At 37.0% G+C, this 26,778-nt stretch overlaps 1 protein-coding gene across 1 annotated transcript; it reads left to right on the top strand.

Annotated features, from left to right (window-relative positions):
• Positions 1-949: 949 nt before the first annotated feature.
• pla2g4aa (phospholipase A2, group IVAa (cytosolic, calcium-dependent)) lies at positions 950-24,793 on the top strand. Its single transcript, XM_067453925.1, has 18 exons — positions 950-1,090; positions 1,320-1,406; positions 1,807-1,888; positions 1,977-2,125; positions 4,471-4,584; positions 4,706-4,743; positions 4,883-5,027; positions 5,478-5,614; positions 5,791-6,013; positions 7,087-7,201; positions 7,767-7,904; positions 10,024-10,113; positions 16,264-16,329; positions 16,899-17,138; positions 20,086-20,270; positions 20,899-21,088; positions 22,504-22,661; positions 22,750-24,793. The coding sequence occupies exons 2-18, from the start codon at positions 1,374-1,376 to the stop codon at positions 22,879-22,881; spliced, it is 2,235 nt and encodes a 744-aa protein (XP_067310026.1). The 5' UTR covers positions 950-1,090; positions 1,320-1,373; the 3' UTR covers positions 22,882-24,793.
• Positions 24,794-26,778: the final 1,985 nt, after the last annotated feature.

Here is a 26,778-nt window from a genome sequence, read left to right as displayed (position 1 = left end):
AGAATATATTACGGATATATAATATATTCAACAGCACACTCAAATGTTTATTTGTTTTGTATGCCTACTTTCAAAATGTAAAGTAACCGTTTTATATATAATGTTGGGTGGGAAAAGGGAAAATGTCTGCCTTAACAGCTGTCCGACCCTACTCCTGAAAGGCTGTCCTGCAGATTTTAATTCCAACCCTGCTCCAACACGTACCTGTCTGTAATTATTAAGCAGCCCTTAGCTGCTTCAGGTGTGTTTTATTCGGGTTGGAGCTAAAATCTGCAAAGTGGTAGCCCTCTGATGTAGATAATGCCGGCATTCCTGTGATGTAAGGGAATTCCATCCATTCTAGCTCACGAGCGCCATCTAGAGCAATGCATTACGATCCAATCTCAATTGAAAACATAAATAGGCTACTTGCATGTAAGGATTTTTTCCAGTCTATGGTAAGGACATCACATTTAGGATACAAACTTAGCCTAGGAGAAACATAAGATATCATATAGACTAACGCTAAAATAATTTCCACCGGGGTACTTTTCATATGTCCATTAGGGGACCTTGTGAAATATGAAGAGCTGGGGCGGGGGAACAGTAAGCGTCCGCCCAAAATGTAACTGATTTTAGCGAATCGATTCGTTTGAATGATTCATTTATTTGAATTGGTTCAAGAAACGTATTCATCCGTCATTTGAGTCATCGAAAAGAGTCTTAATCGACTTGAACGTTTTCTTGTTTTTCTTGTTTGTAGGTAAATAAATAGTTTGTTCAACAATGTTGACAATACTTCAGCATTAGTGTAATATTGTGGATTTAGCGTAGTCTACTTTTTCGATCAATTCAGTCTAATTAAAACCTCGTTGGCCTATACTGTTTTTCCAGATAATCTAAAGGTATTGCTATTGTTCCAACATTATGGGTTATTTTTTTACGTATACTGAAACGTTGTGTGAACCGATTCGATCGAATCCTTTGAATCATATGAATGATTCATTTTCACGACACTTTAGTCCGCCCAGTAATGAGTATTCCTCTCGGCTTCCTGAAATGAATTTTCTATCGGAGAGGATCCAACATCACTTTACCACCAGCAGTTATGGTAAGTTCTTGCATGTTTCATTTCTCTGTAGGCTACAATCGTAAAACTTTGAGTTTCCACGACTTATGCAACATGATACTGTTTCAACAGTTTATCATACTTTCTTCTAAACTGAGTGTGAACTGTTGGGTCTCAAGACGTTGAACTCAATGTTATTCGACAATGCAGTGTCATGTTTCAACCTCTTGTGTGTTTGTTCTTCCTCTTTTTGTATTGTCTTATTTGACAGTTGTTTTCCGGACTGTCTTGAAATAAAGTGCCTGACCATCAAATTGCTGTCAGAATGTCGTCCATAGACCCCTATCAGTACATCATAGTAAGTTACTCTTTAAGTTGAAAGCATCAATGTCAACGAGAAACGTTTAAAGTAGACATTAACATGCATAACAAAGGCTTTAGGTCAGGGTTCATTTACTGTCACTAATGTTAACATTTATACATGTAAATTTATTTGTGGTTGTTATCAATGTGCTTTAACATTTAGACTCTTAAGAAAGTTAGAAATGTAAAACTTTAAAGTGGTTGGATTCATTTGCATGTGACAAAATGTTGAAATTAAGACATTAGAGAGACACCTTCTGCTTAGCCATAATACTGTTTGGGAATCACCTGTTGTCCATTTCCTACTTCAGTAGTTAAATCAGCTTCCTTTATATCCTACATGGATGCCTTTGCCACTCTAAATCCCTGCTAATGTGGTTCTTTTAAATGTGCAGGTTGAGCATCAGTATTCTCATAGATTGAAAGTGATTGTGGTGAAAGCTGAAAATGTGACTAAAGGGGCATTTGGTGATTTATGTGAGTATATGTTTATATGGTCTTCTTGCTATTTGAAGAAATCCTCAAATGAGCATTTATTCTTGAGTGATTGTGTGTTTGTTCACAGTGGACACCCCGGACCCTTATGTAGAACTGTCAATTCCAACCACACCAGAGTCAAGAAAACGAACACGGCACATAAATAATGACATTAACCCGAAGTGGGATGAAACATTTGACTTTATATTGGATCCCAATCAACATAATGTTTTGGAGGTGAAATTCTTACTATAAATTCCTTTATATAGAGTACTGAGTATTAGTCATATGATTGTTTACACAAAATGTCTTCAAACCAGTTATTTATATATTCTGCGGTAATGTGTCAGTTGGAAATATATTCCTTTTGCCACTAATTGGAATAAACCGGGGAGATTTGTTTTATGCACAAGGAGTCTGACAACAGCCAGTATGCTCCAAATGGAGATCTAATGTCACCATCATTGAGTCTATCTGTGATTACATGAAGAAACAGAAAAAACTGACAGATTAAATCCAGAAGAACTGTGGGAAGGTCTCCAAGACATTTGAAGAAACCTAGAAACCTTCATGTAATCACAGACAGACCCAGTGATGGTGAGATCTGGGCCCATATTTATCAAACTTCGCAAAGTGCTCCTACTTTCAAACGTAAGTATAAAAGCAAGTTATCAAATTTCTTAAAGCTAAGTATCACTCCTACTCTCCCAGTTATTTAAGACCGCTCGAGAGGTCTCTCAAGTGGTTAGGAGTTGCCAGTAGGGGCTTGTGATGGCACTGAGGAGACAGAGATGTGCGTAACTCTTTCAAGTGATGGAGAATGTGTTCGAAATGTTTGACGACAAACAGTTAATCAAACGGTATCGTTTGGACAGAGCAGGCATCATCTTTTTCAGCGCTGGTTAATGTTGGGCTTTATAATATTTAAAAAACGCTGTTCGACTAATTCAGCAATCAGTAGCGATCGCTTCTTTCTCCTGCCAGTTTGGTTTTCTTTTGGAATCCATGATGGCTGATTATATATTTAAAAAAAAATCTAGGCTATATATAGGCAGGTAGCTTGGTAGAGGCTTAGCAGCTGGAAACTAGAGAATAACTGGCTGAGATGAAGCAGAATGAGTTTAAGGGACTGGGTGACAGAAGTCCTGAGGGGCTGGGTGGAGATGCAGCAATGAGCAAACGAGGTGGAGCCAGGGTCCAGAGAACTGAGACGAAGTCAGAGCAACTGAGGACCAAGGCGAAAGCTGAAGGAAAGAAGGAGCCTGCCAGAGCCGAAGAGATGGAGGGATGAAGTGCAGTTGAAGTCCTGGAAGTCCATAGCATAGGGAGAGCTATGACTGATCAAGGCAGAGCCAGAGGGACGAGGAAGCCCAGTTGAGTCACAGGGAGTCGACAGTCCCAGGTGGAGCCAAGGTGGAGCTGACGGCTCGACATGCCACGGTGGAGTTATGGGCCTGCAGCTTCTAGGCGGAGCTAGTAGGTCGACACTCCAAGGCTGGACTAGCGAACACGAAACTGAAGGCGAATCCACGCAGATGGGTGGAGCAAGTAGGAGCAGAAGGAGGGCAGTGCAGGCAGAGTTTAACAAAAATATTTCTTGTACAATTTAGGACATCAATTTCAAAAACGGACCTTCTGGCCAAAGTGGAAAATTTCAGACATCTCACTTAGCTGACTAGAGACAGGCAGAGGAGGCGGGATTGGGCAGGGCAGGAACACAAACACTGACAATTTGGTGCTAGGTGAAACTAAATAAACAGTAAAATGGACTGCATTTATATAGCGCTTTTAACAGACCCTATGGCAATCCAAAGCGCTTTACATTTTGCCTCGCATTCACCCATTCATACACCGACAGCGATGTTAGCCATGTCAGGCGCCATCCAGCTCGTCGGGAGCAGCTGGGGTTAGGTGTCTTGCTCATGAACACCTCGACACTTGGTCAGGTGGAACCGGGGATTGACCCACCAACCTTTCGGTTTGTAGACAACCTACATGAACCACTGAGCCACTGCCCGTAAGTGTAACACATAACCAAATCAATGAAAAACATAGCAAAAAACTAAAACACACAGCAAACCCAGACTAGGGGGTTTGCTATATATATATATATAGTTCTTTCTTGAAAGACAGCACCCAAATATTTTGTCGTTATTTTTGTCGTCTTCATGCTTTTTCAAGCAAACTCAGTCTAGCACAAAATGAGAATTTTTGCAGAATGTACTAGTTGTTTTTGTCTTTGGCTCTTAAAAGGTTTTTAAAAAGTCTTAATTCACCCTTGCAAAAGTTAAGGTCTTAAAAAGGTTTGCATGCACTGCAAAATATATATCTTCCTCATAATATTTGCTTTTTTCCTGTGCATACATCTTTAATTCACGTGGATTAGTTTTATAATCTCTTTATGAACTTTTTGAAGTATCAAAATGTCCGTTGCGTAGTCCTCTATCTATGGAGAGAACGAAAGACCAAAAAGATCTTAATTTGTGTTCCGAAGATGATTATTGTATTGCAGTTAAGAAGTATTAGAAAATACATCAGCACTACTGTATGTTATAATGCTGTTTGAATGCTGTTTTATTTAGATGACACTGATGGATGCTAATTATGTAATGGATGAAACTCTGGGCACAGCTAAATATTCCCTCACAAAGCTCAAAGTGGGACAGACAGAGCGAGTGACCCTCTCCATCGGCAAGGTAAAAGCCCAAACATAAATTTGGTTTACATCTTTAGCCTGTTGTGAATTATAACTTTAGTATCATGGTTAGTAATTTTAAGTGTCTTGTTGTTTATTATTATTCCCTGATTTTTCTATAGACGACCAAAGTGTTCCTCGACTTGTTCCTAGAAGTGTGGTATGTATGAAGAAATGTTGATTTCTGCACGTAGTGGATATCTGAGTTCCCTTTTGTCCCCTTTGCGCTGGTCTATATTTACTTATTTTAATGGTTTATCAAATAATGAATGAGGGATTGAAAGTGAATTTTTGTACAGTTCGTCCACAGACTTGCGCTTTAGCATGGCACTGTGTGATCAGGAAAAGCTTTTCATGAAGACGCGCAGAGACAGAGTTATGCTCAGCATCAAGAAGCTTCTCAAAATGGAAAACCCCCGCTTCCTTCCAGCCTCTCCAAGAGAGGTAAAGTCAAAAAGCACACAAACTACTTTATGAACCATGCTATATGTAACAGTTGCTGTCCAAGTAAACCTCACTCCTCTGACCTCAAGTGACGCTCTAGCTACTAGAGGTTGCAGCCTTTAGCCTCCTTGTTAGAGCGTCCGGAGGGCTTACATTGGTGCTGTGACCCGGATAGAGTGATGTTTAGGGGGGTGAGTGTAACAGTGGCCAGCTAGTAGTTGCTGTGCGAGTAAACCTCTCTCCTCTGACCTCAAGAGACGCTCTAGTGACTGATGCTAGAGGTTGCAACCTTTAGCCTCCTTGTTAGAGCGTCCAACTCTCATGCCGGTGGGCCTGGGTTCGAGTCCCACTTGGAGTGGGCGGTTCGAACAGGAGGGGTTACATATACTACAAAATATTGAGTGGCTAGTGTTAGAGATCCTGTGTGATTGCTGTGTTATTTGTGCTTAGGTTCCCTCTATCGCCATAGTGGGCTCTGGAGGGGGTTTCCGTGCAATGGTGGGCTTCTCTGGTGTGATGAAGGCTCTGTATGAATCTGGAGTGCTTGACTGTGCAACATACATGGCAGGACTTTCTGGATCAACGTGGTCAGTAAAAGTCAAATTTTAACTTTTTTTTTTTTTGCTTTAAAACAGGTGCACAAATCCCATAGACTTGCTTACAACCATTTAAAAACCATTCCAAAAACTTAAACAGCTGCATAGCGGGCACATCAGAAGTGATAAAAATCTCATGAATGTCCATATTGGTTATATTTGCACAGGTATATGTCCATGCTGTACTCGCACCCTGAGTTTCCTGCGAAAGGCCCAGCGGATATCAATAAGGAGCTGATGAGCAGGGTCAGCAATAACCCACTCAAACTGCTCCTGCCCCAAAATGTCAACCGCTACGTTAAAGCACTGTGGAAGAAGAAATCAGCTGGACAGCCTGTCACCTTCACTGACATCTTTGGGATGTTGATAGGAGAGACTCTTATTCCAGGGGTGAGATACTGTGTGCAAGAATACAAACTGGTTTATTGAGAGTTCTTACTGCAGTAGGACTGACAAGAGCGGCACTGTACTCTATTTATACACTGTTCAAGTACAAAGACTCCTTTGTTTGTTGTCTCTCTATTATGCATCCCAATGCAAATGGACCCTCTCCTTTGGGTGAGGATTGTCCCTGTAAATCAGGAAGATACTTCTCAATATAAGAAGGCACTAATGTACACTACCGTTCAAAACTTTGGGGTCAGTGAGGGTTTTTTTTCTTAAAGAAGAAATAAATAAATACTTTTTTTAATAAGCAAGGACACATAAAATTGATCAAATTCAAAACATTTATAAGGTTCCAAAAGATTTTATTTCAAATAAATGCTGTTCTTTTCAACTTTCTAATCTAAAAAATCCTGACATTTTTTACCATGGTTGAGGGCCGGGATAAATGGTTGTCTTTCAAACTCCCTCTGCACGCAGTTGGATAGCGCTACAACCAACCAGAGTAACGTGAAGCAGAGCTAGTTGATGATTAAACTTTCGTCGTATCCAGTCGGCAAAACTCCGAACACATCTTCCCTTCTTAAGAATGATTTCAGTGCCGTTTGTTTATTTCTAAAAAGAAAAGCTTAACTCCAAGTCTTCCAGACTCGCAGCCAAAGCCGATTCGAAAGACTGCCGTTCGCCAGCTTCTTTGTTTACAAGAAGCACATGGAACCTCTGCAACTCTGCCGTCATTATGTTAATATTGATCTACTCTATACTCGACTCTATACATGATGTGATTGGCCTGACCAGAGTTTGTTTTTCTCCAGCTCACAAGTCTATAGAGAGTTGCTAGACAACACTAGCCGCTAGGGTGCATCTAGATTTAAAGGCTACTTAAAAATGTTTTTTTAAATGTATTAAAAAGTTACCTTCATAACCTACAGAAACCCTGATTATAATACACTCTTGGTACCAACCTTTTAGAGAAACCTATGTAAGAAAGTTACAATTATTTGACTTACCTCGACAGATGCTCTGAACACCTAAAGAAAAAAGTTTAAACTTTGTGTGTTTTTGTGTGTTTCACACAGAGAATGGACACTAAACTGAGCGCCTTGCAGGGAAAAATTAATGAAGGTCAGAGCCCAATGCCTCTCTTCACCTGTCTGCACGTCAAACCTGATGTCTCTGAGCTCATGTTTGCTGGTAAGAAGACAGTTCACATTAAATGGGCTACAAATACCAGAAAATCATTGGTATTTTGGACAAATGGGACATTTTATTAATTGCTTTGTGAATGTATAATTATTATCAAAATTACATGAGAAAAGACTGTCAATACTTAACAAAACAAAATAGTCAAAATTTGTTTGACACCTGCTCCTGGTCTCCATGAAAGCTGAGCACTATCGATTTGCTTATATTTGCTTAATACAGTGGAAAACATGCAAATATTTGTTATGGGGCCTAATGATTGACCCACAGTGAAGAAAGTCCACAGCTCCTCCCACACAGGTGTAGACACTATTTTTAGACACTAGTCACTGTGTGGGTTGGTGGTTTTCTGTTGAATGGGATCAGAGCATATGACTAAGCAGGTGATGGTCAAAGTGGAAGTATTTGTTAAGCGAGTCACTTAATGTGCGTTATTCTTTGCACTTGAGTGGACTTGAGTCATATATTATTATTTTAGTAGTGCAATGTAATATTTTGCAATGTCTTTGCATGTCATCTTCACTTAGTATTTGGTGTGTTTTCCTGTTTCAATCAGACTGGGTGGAGTTCACCCCGTATGAAATTGGCATGGCCAAATACGGCACCTTCATGTCTCCAGGGCTGTTTGGAAGCAAGTTCTTCATGGGCAGTGTTGTGAAACAGTATGAGGAAAACCCCTTACATTTCCTCATGGGTAAGACTGGGACTGCTTTGAATTTCAACAGAAGTATTGGCTCATTCAGACCCCTTAATTATCTATAGTGTCACTGGACACACTGTACAGTCACTCATGTACTTTACAATTACTCATACTTCCTATCCGATATGTAGAATATCCCTCATATGAATTAAGCAACATTGGATTACAGTGTATGACAGCATTAAGACGGATGTTATAATAGCATCTCTGATTAAAACTTTAAAGCTGCTGTCCGTAACTTTTTTGTGTTCAAGATTTACAAATATTATACAATGACAATGTACAACATGAATCCATTTTCTAAACCATGTTTTTGTCTTACCCTGAATCATTATGGTACACTTATAATAAGTGTTTATATTGGGACTATTTCAGACCAGACTGGTATGTACCGCTGCGGAGGAGCACAACCCCTGCGTGACTCGCCATAGATATAAACAGAGAGAAGTAGCTCCGGCTGCAATGTCACCGTCCGCAAGACACGTGCAGTTCTGTTTATTAACTGCTAGAGCGCAAAAAGTTACGGACTGCAGCTTTAATTTAAAAAATCTGTTCAAACGATCAGTTCAGTGAACCGGCTGAACCAATAAATACATTTAGTATTTGATGATTTGTTTGCATCACTAAAAACAGAAGTTTCTACATAGCATTTTATATAATTAAAAATAAAATATATTTTAGTTTTAAAAAAGTACACTGTACTGTTCATATGTTTGGAGTCAGTCGGTTAAAAAAAAGAAAAAGATATTAATACTTTTATTCTACAACAATTGATGAAAAGATGAGAAATTTATGATAATTGATGAATGATGAAAAACACGAAATGTTTCTAAAGCACCCTATTAAATAATTTCTGAAGGCTGGAGTAATAATGATGCGAAAAATTCTGCTTTGGCGTTACATTTAATTTAAATTGTAATAATATTTAACAATATTACTCTTTTTTTTACTGCTTTTTAGATCAAATAAATGTGCATAAAAAGTGACCATAACAAACTTTATTTAAATACATTACAGTTCATGAGTTTGGGTCAGTAGATTTTTGAATGTTTTTGACATTCAACAGTCTACTGTAATGTATGAATTAATGTATAAAGTTTGTTACAATAATTGATATAAGTGAAAAGGATTACATGTCATTCATCTTTATGTTCATTTTGTGAATTTTGTGTCTTGATTTGATTTTAGTTCTCACGTAAAGATTTTGAATGACTTCGAACCAGCAGCTGTTTAGTTGAAATTATGGTTCCTCTGATTAAAAACAAAAATCTATTCAAAGTGAACCCATAAATACTCAAATGTATGTCATCAAAAGGCTAAAAAATACTGAGATATAATCATGTTCTGCATTCTTTATTCTCACTATGAGCAGCTTTATATAAATGTTATCTTATGCTGAATCGAGCTCTAATCTTGCACAAGCATCTTGCACTCTTTGTTAAGCCGGGTGCACACTGTGCTATTTTGGCCCCGATTTGGCCGTCTGAGACAAATTTTGCAAATCCTAAAAGATTCCTCTGATCCTAGGCTAAAATCTGAAGTCTTTGATCGTTAATTTGACATGTTCACCGGCAGCCGATTAATGACACTGCCAGAATTGCCAGAAGATAAAATTTGATCACAGTGTCAGAAAATTTGCCGCACAATCCTGCAGTGGGACTTTTCCTACGAAAACCTTCAAATATCTCGGTTTTTCAAGACAAACTATGACCGAAACAAGAGCTAAAGATTTCTTTGTAGCCACCATTTCAGTCCCACATGTAATGCAGCTCAGTCACCTATACACATCATTGATTGATGATATAAAACTCCGGACGGGTTTTCTTGTGTGCGTCCGTTTTTAGCGCGCCTTGACTATCGTACAGTCTGACATTAATGACAACTGAAATCTTACAGTGTGACTTGGCTTACCTCGGGGATCATGTTCGTACTGTCTGACAAGCAGCATTCGCAAATGATTTTGAAAAATTGCACAGTGTGGAGGACCCATTAGTTAAAGAGTTTGAGTATGAGCTATACATCAGAATATATAATCCATCATAACCCGTTTACCAGTTCCAGGTATTGTTTGCTGTGGTGTATGAAGTGTTTGATGTAAGTGTGTGTGCTGCAGGTGTATGGGGGAGTGCTTTCTCCATTCTCTTTAACCGGGTTCTGGGGGTGAAGGAGACTACCAGCAGTAGCACAATGGAAGAGGAGCTGGGTGAGTAAGATTGTTGCTCTTACTCTTCTGGCTAACAGAGGCAAGGAACTTGATGAAAGGGACAAATTGCACCATATTTCAGGAGAACATAGATGTAGGACAAATTATATTGTTATCATATCTTCAAGTTTGTATCCTTGTAACATACTAAAATGTGCCATTACTAGTTCTTCTAGTGCAAACGTACAGTTGGCACACATGAGTGCACAGTGTTGGTGTGGAAATGATAAGATTAACGCACTGATGTGTACACTATTGTGGTGTGTGACCTCAGGTCAAAACCCCTACAAATATTCAAAGTTGAAGTAAAGCAAAATTTAACACTAAAGATTTGTTCAGTATGTTCAAGTTCATGACATTTTAAGACTTTCGGGCTGTTATATATTGTTTTGCACTGAGACTTTATTTTCCATCATATTTTCATTACTGTTATTATTATCATTATACAAAAGTTATTAATTCAGCACAACAAACACTATCATGATATACATTTACAATTACAAGTTGTAGCACAAATGTGCTATTTGTTTTTGTATACAGTTGGCTATTACAGTTTTTTTTAAATTGCTTACTATTTCTGAAACTATGGCTCTATTTCTCGAAACTACACAAATAAAACCACAAAACACACACACCACATACAAAACCTCACACGTCTTGCAGAAACAAACACTTAATTCAAAGCTATTTTAACTCTTCTAAAAATTGTAACTCTACACAAAAACTATTAAACAGGGCTTGACATAAACACCTGCCAAATGCAGGGGATTTCAGCAGTGCCGTGTAACGTAGTCACTCCTACTAGGCGCTTTTTTGAATTTTATATATAATATATACATTCAATATCAATAGTAGTCTTTTAAAAAAGGCATCTGAAATAATAAACTGCATTGTAGTGTTGTTAAAAATATAGATATCATATCTGAATACTGAAACAATGATACTGAAATAATGCTTCAAATACTAATTTTCCGCAAAATAGATACACATTACCAGCTACACTTTCTCGCTCCCGCAGATTTTGTACTTACACCCAAAGTGCGCTCACATAGTCTCATCTCAGTACTAAACTGAGTTCTTTTTCTCTGCTTTTTGTGCTTAAACAGTCAAATTAAATTCAAAATGCCGGTCTTTGCAAGGATTCACGAAAACACAGTCCGTTTAAATGGTTTAAATGAACGTAAACAGTTGAGAAAGAAAAAGCACGTGTATGAGTATAGTGGGTCTGTTTGTCTGGTCTTAAAGTGATAGCAGCCTAATAAACATGCTGCCAAATTGTTAGATAGTATTAAATATATCTATATGATAGTTTTTCTCCGTGGTATCGATGTGAAAATTGTGCCAGTAAAAATGCTGAGTGGCTAATTCGGAAAACCACTAGCCACAGTGGCGGTGCAAGGGTGCAAGGGTGCAAGGGTGAAAAATGTATTTCTCAAAACGTAATTTAACAAAATTAAAAAGTGATCAATTATGTTTATTTATGTAATGGATGTAGGCCAGTCAATGTAGAGCTGTGAATGTAAACCAGACTTTACTAAGTGTCCTTGTTAGCAAGCCCACCTTATACACCGGTTTGATTCCCGCTCTGAGCCAATCGTGTAGGACTGTATATACGTTGGGTGCCATGACCTGGTTGGGTATGAGGTTTAGGAGGTTGTGTGTAATGAATGCAGACAGTAAGAGCTGCGAGTCTAAATCTCACTTCCCTGTCCTCAAGAGACAAACTAGCAATTGACGTCAGCGGCTGCAGTTTTTTCTAGTGTCCTTGTTAGCACGCCCAACTCCTACGACAGAGACCCCCATGTGAATCTGTAGCGGGTCAAGTAGGACTGGTTACATTTGCACTTTAAAGGTACCCTAGAATGAACAATTTAATTATTTTTTATTTTTTTTATTTAATAATTTATTTGATAGGGACAGATACCACCAACATAGATCATTTAAACTAAACAATCTGATGTCTGTATCACAGTGTATATAGCCAAAGGCTAATTTGCAACACTTGTCCCTAGAAGGGCCTTTATACAATCAAATACAATAAATACAAAAAAGTATCTAAAAACTGATTCATACATTAATAAAACTCAAACAATTATACTCTATAACTTCCAAACATACAAAATATAATCATGATATTATAAGTGAGTACAAGTCTGATTTATCTTTAACCATGTCTTAAGTCTGGAAGAAAACATTTTAAAATCAGGAATAGTTTTTATATCAGGTGGCAATAAATTCCAGAGTTTAGAGCTTCTAACAGAAAAAGCTGTCTGACCAAAACTAGTCCTGCAGTATGGAATTTTACAATCATGGTGTGTATTACTTCTCGTAACTCTGCTGTTGTTCAGTTTCTCCACATATTTACTTAACGGTTCAGGCGTTAAATGATTAAAACATTTATACAATAATTTAAGAAAACTAAAATTAATAAAACTATCAAAACTCATTAAATTATATTTTTTAAGAATAGCACAGTGATGATATCGAATCGGTTTTTTGTCCATGATTTTAATTGCACGATTATATAATGAACCTAAACTTTTAATTACAGTAGGAGCAGCCTGTGCCCATGCTGTTACGCAATATGATATATGAGAAAATACCATAGCGTGCATGTACAACAGTGCTGCCTGGTTTGGGATGTAATTTCTAATTAATTTAAAACACTTAAGGTTACTTTGTATTGTTCTTGAAATTTTCTTTATATGTTTTTTAAATGTAAGCTGAGAATCTAAAACCAATCCAAGATATTTAAAATCTGTAACAGAATCAATTTTTCCATTTTGTAAATTAATAATAAATTAACCTTGCCATAGTGAAAAAATAAGAGTTCAGTACATGGACATCACATACTGTGAGTTTCAAACACCATTGCCTCCTCCTTCATATGTAAATCTCGTGCATAAAAAACCCCACGGAAAAATAGGCAAATCTTAACATAACACCAACTGTGATGTAATCGCTGGGATCATGTGTATGTACACCCCCTACATTTGCATGTCACCCCATGTTCATTGTCAGGTGGAACTACGCAGCCGGATCATCAGGTAAACAAGCATCATGCGAAAAATTGCTCGTTTGCTCGGCCCATTTCACAGCGGACAGTTTTTCTAACCTGGGACAATATCAAGCAGGCTTCGTTCAGCGTCTTAAACTGAAGAAAGGGGCAATTCCAGCTATATTCCTGCAAGCAGTATATAGTGATTTATCAACTTACTGACTGTCTAAACAATTTCTAATTAAATTGAAAGAGACAGCATTAGTATGACAGCATATCTAGATAACGCAAAATGCTAGTACAGTAAAAATAGGAAACTCAAGTACCATACAAAACTAAAAAGTGTGTCTAATGACAAGGGTTAATATTATTTTGTATTACAAAATACAACCATAGGCACGTATGTCTACGTTATTTTAGTTGCTTTCCGATCGCTCACTCGATCCTTCTAGCTAACGTCACCTTCTCCACCTTATAAGTTAAAACGAGTCATTTGACAAGGCTTCTATTAATTTTGTAAAAAATGTATATTTATATTTTTGAGAACTGAAGTATGATGTTTTTGCATGCTTGTATTTCAGAGTGCATCACAGTCACTGCATAGCCTACATTGTGATTAACGATATATATAAACATGCAATATCGTTGACGAAAAAAGGCGAGTCTAAGATGTAGCTTAAAAAATTAAAACATGAACTAAAAGCACTGGTTTTGGTTTTGTTGGGGGAAAAGCAGAGCGTACTACTGTTCGTGCTTGCGGTTGCAGTAATTTAAATTCCCCAATCAGCTTTTCTGTGAAAAGAACATGTATACTAACCGGTGTTTAACCTAAACGTGCGTGCACGCACGGATGATCTGAAAACACCTATAAACAAGTAAGCTGTATTTTAGCAATCTCCATTTGAGATGTTCAGCTTAAAGTGTCATTCAGTCGGTCTGTGTTCTGTTAGGACTCACGAGCCGCTTCGCTGAACAACTGAACTGCTGTGAGCTGCTGAAATAAGCCAATCAGAGCAGAGCTCAACATTAATATTCATGACCCTTCCAAATAAGGACAAAACCGAGCATTACATCCTAGGGACAATTTCAAGGGTTGTAAATGGACCTGTAAAACTGTATATGGACAAATGTTGCCCTTAAATAAGCCACATACCCTCTATGTAGATATCAGAGAACAATTTAACATATTGTTTCAGCTCATTCTAGGGCACCTTTAAACAGAAATGCAAGGGGGTTAAAAATGATTTCTTTCTCAAAACATTGAGTTTTGATTTCTAAGTGAACAAATTATGTATACAGTCTTGTTCAAAATAATAGCAGTACAATGTGACTAACCAGAATAATCAAGGTTTTTAGTATATTTTTTATTGCTACGTGGCAAACAAGTTACCAGTAGGTTCAGTAGATTGTCAGAAAACAAACAAGACCCAGCATTCATGATATGCACGCTCTTAAGGCTGTGCAATTGTGTAATTAGTTGAAAGGGGTGTGTTCAAAAAAATAGCAGTGTCTACCTTTGACTGTACAAACTCAAAACTATTTTGTACAAACATTTTTTTTTTCTGGGATTTTGCAATCCTGTGAATCACTAAACTAATATTTAGTTGTATGACCACAGTTTTTTAAAACTGCTTGACATCTGTGTGGCATGGAGTCAACCAACTTGTGGCACCTCTCAGCTGTTATTCCACTCCATGATTCTTTAACAACATTCCACAATTCATTCACATTTCTTGGTTTTGCTTCAGAAACAGCATTTTTGATATCACCCCACAAGTTCTCAATTGGATTAAGGTCTGGAGATTGGGCTGGCCACTCCATAACATTAATTTTGTTGGTTTGGAACCAAGACTTTGCTCGTTTACTAGTGTGTTTTGGGTCATTGTCTTGTTGAAACAACCGTTTCAAGGGCATGTCCTCTTCAGCATAGGGCAACATGACCTCTTCAAGTATTTTAACATATGCAAACTGATCCATGATCCCTGGTATGCGATAAATAGGCCCAACACCATAGTAGGAGAAACATGCCCATATCATGATGCTTGCACCTCCATGCTTCACTGTCTTCACTGTGTACTGTGGCTTGAATTCAGAGTTTGGGGGTCGTCTCACAAACTGCCTGTGGCCCTTGGACCCAAAAAGAACAATTTTACTCTCATCAGTCCACAAAATGTTCCTCCATTTCTCTTTAGGCCAGTTGTTGTGTTCTTTGGCAAATTGTAACCTCTTTTGCACATGCCTTTTTTTTAACAGAGGGATTCTTGAAAATAGATTAGCTTCACACAGACGTCTTCTAACTGTCACAGTACTTACAGGTAACTCCAGACTGTCTTTGATCATCCTGGAGGTGATCATTGGCTGAGCCTTTGCCATTCTGGTTATTCTTCTATCCATTTTGATGGTTGTCTTCCGTTTTCTTCCACGGTCTCTCTGGTTTTGCTCTCCATTTTAAGGCATTGGAGATCATTTTAGCTGAACAGCCTATCATTTTTTGCACCTCTTTATAGGTTTTCCCCTCTAATCAACTTTTTAATCAAAGTACGCTGTTCTTCTGAACAATGTCTTGAACGACCCATTTTCCTCAGCTTTCAAATGCATGTTCAACAAGTGTTGGCTTCATCCTTAAATAGGGGCCACCTGATTCACACCTGTTTCTTCACAAAATTGATGACCTCAGTGATTGAATGCCACACTGCTATTTTTTTGAACACACCCCTTTCAACTAATTCAACTAATTGCCCAATTGCACAGCCTTAAGAGCGTGCATATCATGAATGCTGGGTCTCATTTGTTTTCTGAGAATCTACTGAACCTACTGGTAACTTGTTTGCTACGTAGCAATAAAAAATATACTAAAAACCTTGATTATTCTGGTTAGTCACATTGTACTGCTATTATTTTGAACAAGACTGTAAGTGTTTTCACCCACATAATTGTGTGTAATTAATCAGTAAATGAGTGTGCCATTTAAATGGCAGTGTTTTCCAAATGAAACATGAGCTGTTAGTTTGAATAATGCGTCTAATGTAGGGAATTGTGTTTAGCGTTTTGCAAAAAGTTTGTTAAATGCCTTTTTGTGAGGTTTAACTCAGGACAGGGAGAAAAAAAGAGGCTTTGGGTGGTTAACATGGTTTGTGTCTTCTGTTTGTCAGAGCAAATTAAGCCGGAGCACATTGTGGGTGATGATTCAGCAGATAATGAGGAGGAAACTCAAAGAGGTGAGAGAGCTCTTCGCTCACTTTTACTTTCTCACAGACATGCTCAGTTCAATTCAGGGCTTAACGATATCAATCTATTTTCAATCAATCTATTTATTGTTACCAAGGTAACATTATCTAACAGTCTAACATTTTGTCTGTTTTTTTTCCTTTATTATGGTATTTATTTATTTATTTAGTTATTTATTAAGGTAACGTTATCTAACTGTTTATTGTTTTGTCTGTGTTTAATTTTTGTTACCAAGGTACCATTATCTAACTGTCTAATGTTTTGCACCATATGCAATCACTTTCCAATAAAAGTGTATTCATAACATCATTGATTGTAGTTGCATTAATTTTCTTTCTGCTATTATTGCAAGAACAAAAAAACTAATATATTATATAAATTATATATAATTTTATAAGTTATATAAATCTATATATGTATATCTTTCTGATGCATATAAAATGTTACAAAAATAATTTTTAGTGTTTGGTCCAGTAAAAAAAATATTGGCATAGTAGGTAAAAATCTGTCCAAAAGGAGCAAGAGACTCATTGTTTGTCTGGGTTTCTCTTTATTCCAGGAGGCACAGAGTCCGCAGAGGCAGAAGATGAGCGGCAGCGTAATGCCCAGGCTAGCTGGGTTCAGCGCATGTTGACCTCCATCATGGGGGACAGCACCCTGTTCACCACACGTGAGGGCCGTGCCGGAAAGGTGCACAATTTCATGCTGGGACTCAATCTGAACTCTTCCCTGCCCTTCTCTCCCTTCAGCAACCTCATGAGCCAGACCTCTGTGGATGAAGAAGTTGATGCTGTTACAGGTACTAATTAATCATTTAGATGCCACTTCTATGCATATTTACTAACATTTTGATGCCAAGAACGCCCAAATATGGTGATTCCCTTGTGAGGACCCCCTTCCTAAAATAGAAAGGCTATTATAAATAGAAAAGCCATTTATTTTAATGTATACAAACATTATTATACTGTATAAGTAAAAACTGTGATAAAAAAGGCATTAAATATTGGATAAAATCTGGAAGCTTTATCTTTTATAATATTAGATGTACAAAATCCAAAGCACTTTATAAAGAGTATTGCTTTAAAACGGCCCAGTGAGCAAGAAAGTTATTATTGAACAGTGTGACAAATAGAGACCGACACAACATGACTTGAAATTATATGCATTGCAAGAGAGAGATAAACACTGATTTAAAGGTGCTCTAGAATGAAACATTTTATTAACCTTGCCATAGTGAAATGATAAGAGTTCAGTACATGGATATCACATATTTTGAGCCTCAAAGACCTCCTCCTTCTTATGTAAATCTTGTGCATGGAAAAACACCACGGAAAAATACGCAAATCTCAACATGATACAAACTGTGACACAATCGCTGGGATCATTAATATGTACGCCCCCAACATTTGCATGTCAGCTTAATTGTCAGGCAAACTCCACAGCCGGATCATCAGGTAAACAAGTGTCATGCGAGGATAGCGAAATGGCAGATCATGGACATAGTGTTCCAGGCTGTGCAGGGGATGTGAGGACTTTTCATACCCTTCCCACAGATAATGGTTGATGTTTATTATAATCGGATACCGCAACAATTTGATTCAAAATTGTTTGTTTGCTCGACACATTTCACCGCGGACAGTTTTTCTAACCTGGGACAATATCAAGCAAGCTTCGCTCAGCGTCTAAAACTTAAGAAAGAGGCAATTCCAACTATATTGTAGATAGTGATTTATATAGTGATTTATCCACTTACTGACTGTCTAAACATTTTCTGATTAAATTGAAAGAGACAGCATTGTTTAGATAACGCAAGATGCTAGTACAGTAACAATAGGAAATTCAAAGTACCATACAAAACAAAATACAACCATAGGCACGTATGTCTACGTTATTTTAGTTGCTTACAGATTGCTCACTCGATCCTTCTAGTTAGCGTCACCTTCTCCACCTTATAAGTTAAAACGAGTCATTTGACAAGGCTTCTATTCATTTTGTAAAAAAATATATATATTTATATTTTTGAGAACTGAAGTATGATGTTTTTGCATGCTTGCATTTCAGAGTACATCACAGTCACTGCGTAGCCTACTACATTGTGATTAACGTAATATCTTATTTTATAAAATATATTTGACGAAAACAGACGAGTCTAAAATGTAGTTTAAAAAATAAAAACTTGAACTAAAAGCACTGGTTTAAAAGCAGAGCGTACTAGTGTTCGTGCTTGTGTTTGCCAGATTTCAGTCATTTTCCCCTAATCAGAGCTTTTCTGTGAAAAGAACATGTATACTAGCTGGTGTTTTACCTAAACGTCCAATTTGGCAACCATGTGGACGGATGATCTGAAAACACCAATAAACAAGTAAGCTGCATTGTAGCAATCTCCATTTGAGATGTTCAGCTTAAAGTGTCATTCATTCGGTCTGTGTTCTGTCAGGACTTAGGACTTCGCTGAACATCTGAACTGCTGTGAGCTGCTGAAATAAGCCAATCAGAGCAGAGCTCAACATTAATATTCATGATATTCATGACAAATAAGGTAAAAACAGCATTACATCCTAGGGACAATTTCTAGGGTTGTAAATGGACCTGTAAAACTGTATTTGGACAAATTTTGCCCTTAAATAAGTCGTATACCCTCTTTATAGATATCAGAGAACAATTTTACATTGTTTCAACTCATTCTGGGGCACCTTTAAAAAAGCACAATGCACAGTACAACCAACCATAAAGTACATTGCTCAATAGTGAAAACTCAAGGATCACCCATCGCAATATTTAAAGGGAAAGTTCACCCAAAAATGAAATTTATCCCATGATGTACTCATTCTCAATCCATCCTAGGTGTGTTTGACTTTCAGAAGGCCTGTATTAACCCCCTGGAGCCATGTGAAGTTTTTTTTTAGAACAGATGCACTTTTTTGATCATTCAAAGTCTCATTTACCACCCTCATAAAGCTTGGATTAGCCAGAGAATTATTTAATATATCTCTGATTGTGTTTGTCTGAAAAAAGAAGTCATATACACCTAGGATGGCTTGAGGGTGAGTAAATTGTAGGATACATTTTATTTTTGGTGAACTATCTCTTTAAACCCTCAACGTTACGGGCCAGAATTTTACTCTGTGATTTTCTTAGTGCCTAAAACCTCTACTTAACCAGGTCTTGTGAAGTATGCGGTTAAAAGAAATGGGTGTGACGGACAGTAGGTGGAACAATAGGCTTAAATCTGGTCAGGTGGCACGGGACTTGATGATGGGTTTTCAAACATTGTCTGGTGCCTGCGTGGGAGGAAATACACATCTAAGAAATACCAACACACCCACAGCAGATTAACTTTTTTCCCAGAGGTTAAATGTACAGAAATACCTCAACACATCAAACAGGAAGCTACTTTGGCACATGCATGTCAGTGCAAGATTACTGATTATGATAAATTGAGACCATTTTGAGTGCCGTCTAAATGCATTTGTCATTCTGATCAGTGAAGGCAGGGTCTCGCTTGATAATTACTGATAATAATAGCACTGCATGCATCTCTGACTCACACATGCAGCTTCCTGCTGACAGTTGGGTGTGAGAAAAAAAGATAAGCTCTTATAAGAATTTGTACAATAATGTTGAATAAATGATGACATTGTTGCAAAACGTGCAACATAGAATCTTCACAAAAAAAGAGGAATCTTCCTTTATAGGTTATAGCCACAAACCACAATGGTAACTTTCAAATGAATTTTTTTCTGCAGATCCCGATGAGTTTGAGCGAATCTATGAGCCCCTAGATGTGAAGAGTAAAAAAATCCATGTGGTGGACAGCGGCCTGACCTTTAACCTTCCCTATCCTCTCATTCTGCGACCTCAGAGAGGCGTCGACCTAATCATTTCCTTCGACTTCTCAGCCAGGCCCAGTGACTCCAGCCCGCCGTTTAAAGTGAGTGTCTGCCATGAGGCTTGTGCATGACATCTACATATAAAGAAAATTATAAATGTATCCAAATGTGGATTTGCACCACAGTTCAGATAAACTAAGAAATTTGACAATGTAAATGTAAGGTAGACAGAGAAATTCAACTTTTATTGGTTTCATGGTTTCTGCCTTTAAGCTCAGTTGCTCTGAGATTGCAGAATGGGTCTTGGTCATGTACGCTACCGTCCAAAAGTTTGAGGTCGGCAAGACTTTTGAAATATTTTTGAAGGAAGTTTCTTATGCTCACCAGGGCTGCATTTATTTGATCAAAAGTCTCCAGAGTCACATGACCCTTCAGAAAATATTCTAATATGCAGATTTGGTGATCAAGATTATTAATGTTGAATCATGAAATGAAACTTTAAAAAAACATTTATGTGAAATATAATTTTTGTTATTATAAATGTATATTATAAATGTAATTATAAATGTCTTTCCTTTTTGATCAAATAAAATGTGCTTGCTGAATTAAAGTATCAATTTAAAAAATAAATCTTAATAACTAATAATCTTAATAATCTTTAATTCAAACTTTTCAACTTTAGTATATGTTTCTCTGCCATCTAATTGTGTCTTTGTTTGTCTGTGTTAGGAATTATTGCTGGCTGAAAAATGGGCCCGTATGAATAAGCTGCCGTTCCCCAAGATCGATTCGAAAGTATTTGACCGAGAGGGTCTAAAAGAGTGCTATGTGTTCAAACCCAATAAGGGAGAAAAGAACTGCCCCACCGTCATTCATTTCGTATTGGCCAACATCAACTTTCGGAACTTTAAAGCCCCAGGTGAGTCATTCCGGCTGATTCAAGTATTGAGTTGTCTGACTGATTATTTTACCGTACGATTCGTGTGTGACTCTTTGGCGCCAATGTTCAGTTCACTCTAACGGACCAATCTGGTACACGGGTCACGCATACATAAACAAGAACCAGTTATTTGTTTGCAAATTGTGCTGCATATTGTGCTGTTTTTTTATTTTTTTGTGTTTAGGTGTTTGGTTTTGTTTGAGGTCAACAAGGAAAACACCATAGAACGTTGTTTCAGTATATTATTTGTCAGTGCACATAACTAAAATCTTTTGTTTTAAAGACCCCAAACTTTTGAACCAAGGAAATTAATACCTCAATTTAGCAAGGTTGCATTCAATTGGTCAAAATTAATAATAAAGACATTTATAATGTTCCAAAAGATTTATATTTAAAATAATTGCTGTTCTTTTGAACAATCTGTTCATCAAAGTATCCTAAAAGGTTTTTTTTTTGTTTTTTTTACAAAAATATACATTTTTATCATTATAGGTTTTATTTTTATTTGTATTTTTTTCTATTATTTTTATTTTTCAATTTCATTTTACTTTTAAAGTTTTTGTAATTTTGTGGCTAAAGTGTTCATTTTGGTATTTCAGTTCTAGTTTCAGTTATTTTAGCACATCAGATTAAACTAAATGGAAATGTGAAATGGCATCTAGCTGAAAAAAATAAATAAATAAGTTAATTGTAACACTTTATTTTGATGGTCCCTTTTGAACATTCTGTTGACTATAAGTATTAGACTGTCTGCTTAATATCTGCTTACTCTTTATTTTGGTGGTCCCCAACAGACATTCTATTGACTGAGTAGCTTTGCAAATACATGTCAACTTACCCTACATTGTAAAAAAAAAAAAATAGTGCATCAATTTGGATGTTTAAGTGATTTCAACTTAAATTATGTTAAACTGACTATAAAAAAATGTGATGTATCTTGTATAACTTTTAAAAAAGTTGAAAATTGCTTAACTCATTTTGATGAGTTAAAACAATGTAAAAACATATGTTGTGATTTACTCTTTGATTGATAATATTTTACAGTGTAACCTACCAGTCTACTAATTCTCTACTACCAAATGAGAGTAGACTTGTAGGTGTAATGTTACTTAATAAAGTGAAACCCAGAAAAATACATTTTATGGATTGAGTTTTAGTTAACTATAATAACACTGAATAGATAATATATAATACCATTTATTTTAAATTGTAAAAATATTTGCTATATTTTTGATCAATGAGATTTGGTGAGAAGCTTTCGGTTTATGATGTCAACTGAATCAAATTCTGCACTATTTCTAGGTCACTAATTCAAATTTGTATAATTGATCATATGAACTTTTTTTGTAAATGGTCAGATTTAATACGTAGTTCTCTTTTCTGTTTTCATGAAGGAGTTCCTAGAGATTCAGACAAGGATATAGAGTTTGCAGACTTCGACATATTCGACGATCCAGCCTCTCCCTACTCTACTTTCAACTTCAAATACTCCAACCAGGCCTTCAAGAGGCTTCATGATCTCATGGAGTTCAACACACTCAACAACATTGAGGTCAGTTCTACTCCTTCAAACTCTGATTCAGACACCTTCACGGCAGTTTTTGGTCTTCATTCTACACAACTCTGTTTTTGTTTTGTAGGTCATAAAAGAGGCTATTAAAGACAGCATTCTGCGGAGACGAGAGAACCCATCATGCTGTTCGGTGTCCCTGTCACTCAATGAAATTGAGAACAAGAAGTTCCTGAAACGAGATACCAGCATTGCAAAGTGACTCACCTAATGGATGGCTATGCAAACATCTATAGGCAAAAGCCTCGACATGTGAGATGGTATAGGTCCACTGTGGCTTGATGAGAATCAGTGAGCAGATTCATCAGACAAAACTGGATTGACCTTATTACAGGGCCATTTTTATGTTGCATTCCAGGCGACTTAGAATTTTCCCAATTCCTACTTGAAAAAAACAAGTGGAAAGATGCTTGTGGTCGGACATCGATTTGAAGAAGCCAGGGTTATTGTCATAAACTCCAAAAACTAAATTTTCATTAACTGAAATGAATTATAAAAAATGGAAACTGAATGCAAATATTTAAAAAAATAAAATGTATCTAATTAATCAAATTTAAAATGTTCAGAAACGTTAGTAGTATATCACCGATACTAAAATAATAAAAAAATAACACTGGTATCAACCCTGACTTCAATGAGAAACATCATTTGATTTTGTTTTTTAAGATTTTGGCAAATAAAGCAACGTTTAGTTGGTTATTTTGAAGTAGATGTGGGACAATTCTGAGGTTTTTTGGAATGATCTAAATGTGGAAATTTCAATTCAAGTTATGCAGAATCAAGGACAGAATCTACAGACATTTTTTGTATGTTTCGCAGTCATTTTGGGGAAGTTCTGTGGAACAGATTTTAATATGTTAAAATGTGTTAGCTGATCTGAGAGTTCTGTACTATAATTGGTGACTGAAAACGTATAAAATCAGCCAGAATATTTAATAAAATCAGCCAGAATATTTAATAAAATCAGCCAGAATATTTAATAAGCAAAAGCACTCAATGGGCAAGGGACACGAAACTATTTGTAAATGAGAGCCATTATGGGATTTCTTGTAATTCGGTTTCCTGTCTTTTCTTTTTTTTCTGTGAACTTTATTCTAAAATGATCTATAAGTCACCATGTGGTCAAATTCTCCACACCTTTAATTTTAAAATGCTTACAATTATGACCGTGTGCTTCTCTGCGAAGCCAAATATTTGGAGCTTTGTTTTCACGTAGTAAATGCTGCTCTGAGAGTAATTTATGGTCTTAGTGGTGGCTTGAGCCTCAGGACACACTGTTCCATATGTGCTTCTGCCGATGTGATTAGAAAACAAATGTTCTCCGTTAAGTTCTACTGTGACGCACCTATGACCACTGGGTTGATGGTAAGCCCTGCCTTCAAGGCAGGATTCATCTCATATTTTAGCGAAAGATTCATGGCTTAGGAACTGGATTTAGCTGCTTTTATTTATTTTGCTTACAAATGTTGTCTCCAGCCCAATGGGTGAAAGGAAGGTGAAATGCCACCTCATACCTCCCACGCAGGACTCCACCTCTACAGGAGGTGACATGATGGGACATGTTGTGAAAATCTCATTTCCTGTTTGTGTCAGATAACTATGGCGCATACAATATGTAACTTCCCACATAGTCATTCCTCTGGTTTACATAGTTTATGATGAAAGTGTACACAAGATTATTTATTTGCATGCTTATTGTGTAGTTATTTTTTAACTGTTTTACAATTCATTTTAAGATTTGGAAATCTCAAAATCAAACATTTTGAGATAAATGGCAATAAGGCAATTAAAGTAGAGCAGGTAAGGTCATTCATAAAACTCAACAGGTCAGTAGGTTAAAGGTGGGATGTGTAGATACTGGAAAGACTGGTTGTGTGAGCCTTAAGAGTGCACTTAAGCTCAAATGAAAGTCAACCTTTACATATTGTCTGTGGTCTGTAAAGTTGGGTTTGAACATGGTTATGATGTTGCGAACACCACAAATGTCAGATCCTTTGAAAGCGGAGATGTACTGTATGTTTGTATTAATGTATACGCAACAGAATTATGTGTCATGTACCTTTAAGTGATGTTATGTAGTGTGGTTTTTTGCATGAACATAATAAAAGGATTCATACCAATGAATAGCCTGGGTACTTCTGGAATTGTACAGACAAAGAGTTTACTTATGCTTTCACCAGTAGTTAATATTTTTGATAAATGTGACTTTTGTCAGTCCTTTAAACAAAACCAAAACGCTTTACTGTGACGTTTGTAGTTTTGGCAAAAAGGCACCACTTTTGAGGAAATGTACAGTTGCTGGGAAAAACTTTGGTTGTTCGGAATTTCCTGAAAGTACTTCAGTAAACTGAATTTAAAATGCAAAATCTCACAACTGAAAAGCAACATATAGTTGTTGTTAATAATAATACATTAAACTATGTAAAAATTATGTTAAATACCTCATAAAATCCCATTAATTCCTGAAGATGAGAGAAAATAAGGCAGAAGTAAGTATCTAAAGTAATTACAGGATGTTTCCTATTATTATAAATTATCACAATACATCTATGACAAAGGGTTCTAAAAATATGGCTGCTAGCAAAAAAGAGTTCCTGTGGCTTAATGGGGAAAGTTGTACCATGTGGATGTAAACGGACCATCTAATTGAATCTGAATTAAACCTGTGTGAGATTAAGATAATTGACCTCTTTTAAAAACATCTTCAATAATAAAAATGTCCTTTTACAAATGGTCATATTTATTTTCTTAAAGCTAATTTAATTTAAAACCAAACAAATTAAGTTTAAATTTTGTTTCTGAATTAAATTTAGAATATTTTGCATTTCTGAAACAATATGTTGAACACCAAAGTTGTAGAAGATTACGGTGTAGATCTAATGTTTGATCTAATGTAAAACATTTTGATGCCAAAAACATAATATGCAGGCTATGGTTAGTTGATCAAATTCGACTCATATACAGGTCCTTCTCAAAAAATTAGCATATTGTGATAAAGTTCATTATTTTCCATAATGTAATGATATAAATTAAACTTTCATTATATTTTAGATTTATGGCACACCAACTGAAATATTTCAGGTCTTTTATTGTTTTAATACTGATGATTTTGGCATACAGCTCATGAAAACCCCAAATTCCCAATCTCACAAAATTAGCATACCATGAAAAGGTTCTCTAAACGAGCTATTAACCTAATCATCTGAATCAACTAATTAACTCTAAACACCTGCAAAGGATTCCTGAGGCTTTTAAGAACTCCCAGCCTGGTTCATTACTCAAAACCGCAATCATGGGTAAGACTGCCGACCTGACTGCTGTCCAGAAGGCCATCATTGACACCCTCAAGCGAGAGGGTAAGACACAGAAAGAAATTTCTGAACGAATAGCCTGTTCCCAGAGTGCTGTATCAAGGCACCTCAGTGGGAAGTCTGTGGGAAGGAAAAAGTGTGGCAAAAAACGCTTTGCAACGAGAAGAGGTGACCGGACCCTGAGGAAGATTGTGGAGATGGACCGATTCCAGGCCTTGGGGGACCTGCGGAAGCAGTGGACTGAGTCTGGAGTAGAAACATCCAGAGCCACCGTGCACAGGCGTGTGCAGGAAATGGGCTACAGGTGCCGCATTCCCCAGGTCAAGCCACTTTGGGGCTACAGAGAAGCAGCACTGGACTGTTGTTCAGTGGTCCAAAGTACTTTTTTGGATGAACGCAAATTTTGCATGTCATTCGGAAATCAAGGTGCCAGAGTCTGGAGGAAGACTGGGGAGAAGGAAATGCCAAAATGCCTGAAGTCCAGTGTCAAGTACCCACAGTCAGTGATGGTCTGGGGTGCCATGTCAGCTGCTGGTGTTGGTCCACTGTGTTTTATCAGGGCAGGGTCAATGCAGCTAGCTATCAGGAGATTTGAGCACTTCATGCTTCCATCTGCTGAAAAGCTTTATGGAGATGAAGATTTCGTTTTTCAGCTCGACCCGGCACCTGCTCACAGTGCCAAAACCACTGGTAAATGGTTTACTGACCATGGTATTACTGTGCTCAATTGGCCTGCCAACTCTCCTGACCTAAACCCCATAGAGAATCTGTGGGATATTGTGAAGAGA

Source organism: Pseudorasbora parva, chromosome 9, assembly GCF_024679245.1.
Source record: "Pseudorasbora parva isolate DD20220531a chromosome 9, ASM2467924v1, whole genome shotgun sequence".
NCBI lineage: Eukaryota > Metazoa > Chordata > Actinopteri > Cypriniformes > Gobionidae > Pseudorasbora > Pseudorasbora parva.
Note: the sequence above shows the minus strand (reverse complement) of the source record. Positions and strands in the feature narration are given on the sequence as shown.

Coding starts and splice junctions, on each gene's coding strand:
- pla2g4aa (XM_067453925.1), top strand. CDS start 1,374: ATGTCGTCCATAGACCCCTATCAGTACATCATA. Junction 5,028..5,477: donor TTCCAGCCTCTCCAAGAGAG/GTAAAGTCAAAA, acceptor ATTTGTGCTTAG/GTTCCCTCTATCGCCATAGT. Junction 20,271..20,898: donor ACTCCAGCCCGCCGTTTAAA/GTGAGTGTCTGC, acceptor TGTCTGTGTTAG/GAATTATTGCTGGCTGAAAA.